At 36.7% G+C, this 6,751-nt stretch overlaps 1 protein-coding gene across 3 annotated transcripts; it reads left to right on the plus strand.

The window, feature by feature from the left end:
* Positions 1-2,217: 2,217 nt before the first annotated feature.
* LOC128234169 (uncharacterized) lies at positions 2,218-6,313 on the plus strand. 3 transcript variants are annotated; one of them, XM_052948206.1, is made up of 6 exons: positions 2,218-2,281; positions 2,478-2,552; positions 4,253-4,309; positions 4,569-4,589; positions 4,964-5,060; positions 5,817-6,313. In XM_052948206.1, the coding sequence occupies exons 2-6, from the start codon at positions 2,511-2,513 to the stop codon at positions 5,978-5,980; spliced, it is 381 nt and encodes a 126-aa protein (XP_052804166.1). In that variant the 5' UTR covers positions 2,218-2,281; positions 2,478-2,510; the 3' UTR covers positions 5,981-6,313. The 3 variants fall into 3 exon arrangements, with proteins under 3 accessions (XP_052804166.1, XP_052804168.1, XP_052804167.1); XM_052948208.1 differs by having other exon boundaries at positions 2,253-2,302; XM_052948207.1 differs by having other exon boundaries at positions 2,273-2,333.
* Positions 6,314-6,751: the final 438 nt, after the last annotated feature.

Below are 6,751 nucleotides of genomic sequence, written 5' to 3' on the forward strand. Positions count from 1 at the left end.
ATTTTGTTCATGGTTAGTGTTCAGGCTGATCTGAAAATCCTTCAGGGAAGTCGTCGATGCAACCTTGGAAGATACAAGGTTAAACCATGCAATCCTTTCTTCCTTCCTTTATTCGCCGTTCTTGAAAGATGGTGCTGAGGCCGCAAGTAGGTGGTAGCTGGCCCGTTTGGGCACGAAACCGTGGTGTATCTTAATTGTAGAGCAGTTGTAACCGCTGTTGTGATTGCACCGACTTCCAAGCGTTTCCCGCTATAGAGATCATCTTACGTTTTTGTAACGCACCCTGAGTTCAATGATTGTTAAATCATTGAAAACTCATGCTGATCTTTCTTGATTTTCTCAATGTATTTGATATGTTGGGCTGTGAGGTAGATTGTGCTATGGCCCTGTGGGCAGTAGTTTTGACTGTATGGTGATATATAGTTATTTCAAGGTATTCGCTGCTGTCTATTGCATGGCAACCAGAATTTAAAGGCCTAGTTTAAGGAATGTTTGGCATGATAATCCCCTGCTGTGCTTCTCCTGCTGATTGCGCTGGTGTCACAGTCGGGAACAATTTCCTGTGTATCTTTTTATTGGCTCAGGGCAATTAAGGGTCCATTTCTTTAATAAAAACTCTAAAATCTGCACAGCAGGATACTCAGATCAGAGATCTGAAACGAGGGCACATTGGCATTTAGATTAAGATCAATACACAGAGGTTGTATACTGTAAACAGATTGTGTGTGTGTGGGGGGGGGGAGTTCACTCTTAAACTATGTCTTTAAGGTGTGTGTCACCCCATGCGGCTGATAGTTTGTTTAAAGGGTCTTACAAGGTGTGATATTGAGCGCTCGACTCCGTGTTCAGCGTGTGGGGTGGGGAAGAGGGTGTGTGTGCCTAACCGAAATTCGGCCCCTATCCCAATGCTAACATTTACCTTTTTACCAAATAAATTTCCATATGTGATCTTCACTGCAGCGTACATGTACGCATACATGTACGTATTATCCGTAGAGCAGGTTGAATATGCGAGCATTCTCCTGAAAATAAGGCTTACATCGTGACTCGTGATATGCAAGTATATATTTAATACAAAAATAAAACTACAGCCTTTTCAAACCAATCATTCAATAATAATTATTAGATAACGAAGCTATAAAAGTTGTCAGTTGTCGCCAGAACTGTTCATGAATACTTGTACACTCTTTCGAGGTCGGCGAGGCTATCCACAATTTCCATACTCGAACTTCGCCAAATCAGGTGTCCATTTCAAAACTTTAGATATTCATCTTTATTATATGTTAACCGCAAAATCCAAATTATATTGTTTAAATTTTAGTGTCACGAATTGTCGGATTTGATTGTGTAATCCAAGCACGTGTGTTCTGAAATTCGAGGCAGTATTTTCAGTGCATGGGGTAGATTGACACGGAACTGACTCGCATATGTCAGAGAGTGTACTACGTCACGTACCTTAGTGCAAGAACTCATTATCTTCTTCTATTTCTATATACAGTTATTGAGTTATTGCGCTAAGGTGCCGACTACATGTAGGACGAGTTATCTAGGCCAGTAAGGTCAGATGGTTATACGGTGACTGACTTTCAATAAAATGGCCCTGGTTTCGATCCCCAGACTTTCCGCATGTTTTTTTCTGAGCCTGTCACAATATTGTACTAGCAATAACTATAAACAAATATATGCATGTGCGGTTCCATATGGTTTGACGTTTGAATTAATCTTCAGCCAGTAGTTTAAGTAAATATGAAATTGAGAACATGAAAAATCAACATGTTGCGAAGTTACAACATAATTTTGATTTGTGAGTCTCGTATTATAAATTAAGTCACGACCATGCATGTGAGAGGTGCGCCCCATCGGCCCTGAACCGATATGTATAAGCCCTAATTGTCATTTGTGTTTCCAACTCAATTACTTTATTCTAAAGGTGCCTTTTGGCAAAAAGTATTCAGCGGAAGTTTGGCAAAACGTATCTATACAGACTAGCTGCAGTCGAGATTGTTTCTTCCGTACCCAACAACATCCCTCTACTGCTGCGACCTTCCATACTAACTATTTGTATTTTTTTGAAATGTTCTGTTTTCATAATTTAATTTGTTGTTCTTTTTGAAATGTTGTGATGCGTATGGGTCCGCGAATACTGTACATTAGTTATAATATATAATATTTGTTGTTTACAATTATTGAAAAATCCGCGTTACACTTTCATTGTAGTTGAATGAAAGCGGAAGTCAACATTGAGTTTGCGCATTCGGTAGTCTCCTTGTCGGTTGCAAAGGTGAGCGATTAGCAACTCATAGTAGGTTACTTTAAAATCGCTCGACATCTTGGTATTTAGAGATTGATTTACTTGTAGAAGAATTTTAATATTATATACAGTGAATTGTCTATGAGATGTTTTGTTAATTTAGTAGGATTAATATGTACTTTATGCAAATTCAACTTGTTAGTTGACCCGGTTTATTTATTTTCAGATCTTTGGGTAGGCAGCACCAACAAACCTCAAAATGTACTGTGCACGACTAGTTGCCCCAGCCACAAGATGCATTGTAAGTAACTTTCTTTGTTCATGCATTTTGCGGCGGTTTGAATAAATGTCACTTTGAAGTTTGGAATGTTATGTCCGTCAAAAGGTCAAATCTTAAAGTTCGTGCAAATTTTCAGATGCCGGTTTTTCTTTGCACTTCTTTATTCATTGCGAATAAAGTAACAATACTAGGCAATGACAATGTATGGATATGTTACGTGATTTAGTTACCAAAGTCTTGAACATCATATACTAACATGAAACAACTTTTTGTATTCCCCACCCATCTTTCAAATTACCCCACCCACTTTGTTGACCTTGGAAACAAACCTTGTTACATGGAGAACGAGTTTTCATAAAGTGTGGTGATCATGGGCACTACCTGTTTTTCGATTTGAAGCATTAGTTTGACAAAATGAACTACATTAATGATCGAATATTCAAATGACATAGCAAATGTCACAATTTTGAGCTAACTTTTCCTCTTTTGAGGCAACTTTTTCTCAATATTACTTTTAACTCCTATGGCAGTATATTAACATTGAAACAATGGTTATTAAAGGTAATATTTGTGAGTAATTGCTTTGATATGTTTGTCGCTTGGAGGGCAGCTTTAATTCTTCTGAACCCTGTGATTGACCTTGTTGGGACATATGCTACAGATGACAAGCAAACTAAATGTGACTAGCCTAGGTGTTTTAATGTTTCTAAGGGGGTTGCTTTTATTATTCGCAACCATGCCATTGACCTTGTTAGGACATTAGTCCAAATAATTGTACGTTGGCGGATTTTTTTTTAGATTTTTGATGTGGCAAATCCTTCAAGTACAAATTGTTTAGTATCAAAAGTGGGTAGTTGTTCCGATCAGGATTCCGGGTTAAAGCGTATAGAGTCTATAAAATATTAAAAAAAGAAAAAAGAAATATTACCAGATAATGTTATTTTATATTAGTTCCATACACAAAAAAGAAATATCCAACTTATAATTGTGTTTGATGGCTTTTCTTCATTTCATTCTGTCAAAACATAACGATATATACATGAAGGGCACCTGCAAGGCTTCAGGGCATAGTTTTAAATCGCTTGAAACATTTCGGCCTTGGCCGAGTTGTTACGATTGTATAACGAGGTCCATCTCGAAGCTTTGTCGGAGGAGGCCGAGTTATTACGATTGTATCGAGTTGTTCCCCTTCACATAATTGTTTTCTGTGTCAGTCAACTTTTGTTTTATTGGAAAGGTAAACAACTTGTTTTAATGCATTAAATGCTTCTTTAGTGCAAAATAACATATCACTTACATGGTAAAATATTAATATAACTCTTTATGATCAATTTCAACCATAAAATACTTCACTTAAAACAATTTCAATATTTTTAAAACACCCCCGTTTTTAGCACATTCCCGTTTAGACGTTAGGGATTGGAAGAATCCTGTATAACAAGTCTATTATTTTAGACTAGTTAGGACATGAGCTGCAAATGACAAGAAAAAAAGAAGACAAGGTGTCTCATACAAATGGTACCTACACTTCTCTGTCTTACTATTGCACTAACTAGCCTTTATTGGTCTGCATAAGAGTCTCTGTCAATTGATTGGTTGTGGATACAATCCCCACAAGGTTCCCATTGGAACTTGTGCAATCTGATACAGGATATGTTGCTGAGTTTCATTTTATGTTCTGCTTTCAAATGAATTTCATACGTGTATTTTTGTGATTTCAGGTGTCACACACAAGCAAGACCCTGGTCAGACCAGTCAGTTGCACAATGTTCACAAATGTAAGTGACTGTTTAGGGTAGAGCTAAGCCTTTTTTCTGTAGTGAGCCAATACAGAGAATCAATTCCTTGTGATAGCTGCTTATAGCTTAAATTGTCTGCGAGATTATTAGTAAAGTACAGCAATTGTAATATCTTTAAAATCATGTTTTGTCAAGAACTTAATTGGTTGTTACTTGTGAATCTTGCCTGAATGTGATTGTTGAATGATGCATGACCATAGACCTAAATCTTTAAAAATTCTTTTTTTTTACATTTCAGAACACCGTCTCATCAACACAGGTCAGTAGAAAGTCTTTAAGACTATTTAATTTAGTTTATTTAATAATAATTTATATGCAAGCTAAAAGCAGCCAATGCTGTGTATGGTATGGTGATTTAATCAACGGTTTCAATATTTTTTAAAGCACAAACCCTGCACTGATGAAAGCTTGCAAGGCTTGTTGTTAACAATTATCCATTAAAGGTTGATTTTTTTAACCGTTTGCCAATTTAAATCTTATTTTGATGACTGCTGAATGCTTTGTGTTCCTTTTTTGACAATTCAAGTCTGCTGAATGCTTCATGTTCTGAATGTTAGAACTCGTAGACCTCGTTTTTGAATGTGAACACCTGTTGGTTGAATGTTATTGAGGTTATAAGCATTGATGTTGCAGATGAGGAACTTCCAGACCAGTGTTGCCAAGCGTGATATCGATCAGGCTGCCAGATACATTGGCGCTGGTGCTGCCACCGCCGGAGCAGCTGGAGCCGGTGAGTAGCTTTTGTATGATTAAAACTAACTGCCTGTTTCCGAACAAATTATTTTATGTTGAAAATGAAGTGTGTGTTAAAAGGATGGTAAGAAACATTCACTTTTGCTTATTCCTGGCTCTGACTTTTCACATACATATAAGGGTTGGCAGTCTTTCAGGTTTGCTAGATGCATGTAACCCTCTTTATAGAAGAAAATAAATATATCCAGTTAAATGGGTTCTTAAACTTTCTTGACATTGTAAAAAGTTGTGTCCAAAGCTATTTTGAGCAACTGCTGCTTTGAAGTATGCAAGAGTTTGTCTATTTGTTAACAATGATTTTCGTTGGAAACATCGTAAAATTAATTTACATAATAGATCTTTAACTGATGATATCCACATAGAAACATCAAATCACTTTGTGCAATTACCAACGTTTTTAAGATAACGCCGAGACTGAATAAACTATCAAGCCGTCCTGAAAGGACACCACTAGTTGAAAATCAAATGTCCCTTCCTGAAGTCCATTTAATGTGGTGTCCACAGGACATCATTGGTGTCGAACTCCGTTATCTTTGATACATTGAATTATAAAAAATGAAACCTGTAATATCTGAAGCTTATTTTCATACTCCCAACAGAGAAAGAAAAGGACCAAGACATAGTTTTAAGAGTTTGGTAGTCACAGAACTTTAAACTGTAAAAGAAACTCCATCTCAAAAACATAACTTATATGATGAGAATATATCATAATATGCTTTTTATGTATTTACAGGAGCTGGTATTGGAACAGTGTTTGGCAGCATGTGCATCGCCTTCGCCAGAAACCCCGCGATGAAGCAGCAGCTGTTCGGTTATGCTATCCTGGGATTCGCTTTGTCTGAGGCTATGGGCATCTTCTGTCTTGGCATGGCTTTCATGATCATTTATGGTCTATAAAGAACTTGTGGACGTCTAGCGAATTATTTAAATGATTTGATTATTTTTCCATAACAGGTTTTTGAAATTTAGAGTGTGTTAATATAAAGTATTTGTTGAATATAGTACAAGTTGAAATTGTGAGTGTGCTTCGTCGAAGATTTATCAAGTGCTCACAGGGAACAAAGGGACCCATGAATCAGTAACATTTCATTGTGATCATGAGCCCATTTACTGGGTGCCTCTTGAAATGTGCTGTATTTATTATTCTAAAAATATAGAAAAAGGGAAATGTACAAGCATGTATGGTTTTATGAAAATGCGGTTTAGAAAATAAAATGTTACATACTTGAACAGCGTTTAGTTTGTTTAAAAGAGAAGTCTTACCAACACAGTAGTACCATATTTGGAGTAATTCTGCAAGATTTTCACGAGAACGTTAAATTATGGGTTAGTACCTTGACAAGAGGTAGACCCGTCAGTTCAAAGTCATACAGGTTGTTTATCCAATGATTTGATTGGTTCAAGGTTAATCAAGAACTTTGGTCAGTTGATCAAACAAACATGTAACATGATTTCTCATGGTTGAAGGTCAAATTTAGCACGGATTTCTAAATTGTACATGTGTGAAGATTGTTTTATACAGGCAAATATGAATAGAAAATGGTAAAATGTACCTTAATACGACTGAAAAAGGGGGTCTTAGCTCCTTTACCTGATAAGGGTGTGAATCCCTCATTCTCGACAAGCCTCAAATGTTTGTGACGAGTCTGCTCGACATAGCTGTCACAT

This window comes from Mya arenaria, chromosome 5, assembly GCF_026914265.1.
Source record: "Mya arenaria isolate MELC-2E11 chromosome 5, ASM2691426v1".
Classification (NCBI taxonomy): Eukaryota; Metazoa; Mollusca; class Bivalvia; order Myida; family Myidae; genus Mya; species Mya arenaria.

Bases quoted from the DNA above. Each gene is read 5' to 3' on its own strand.
- LOC128234169 (XM_052948206.1), top strand. From the start codon at position 2,511: ATGTACTGTGCACGACTAGTTGCCCCAGCCACAAGATGCATT. The intron at 4,310-4,568 runs GTAAGTGACTGT...TTTACATTTCAG, and splicing joins GTTGCACAATGTTCACAAAT to AACACCGTCTCATCAACACA. The intron at 4,590-4,963 runs GTCAGTAGAAAG...TTGATGTTGCAG, and splicing joins ACACCGTCTCATCAACACAG to ATGAGGAACTTCCAGACCAG.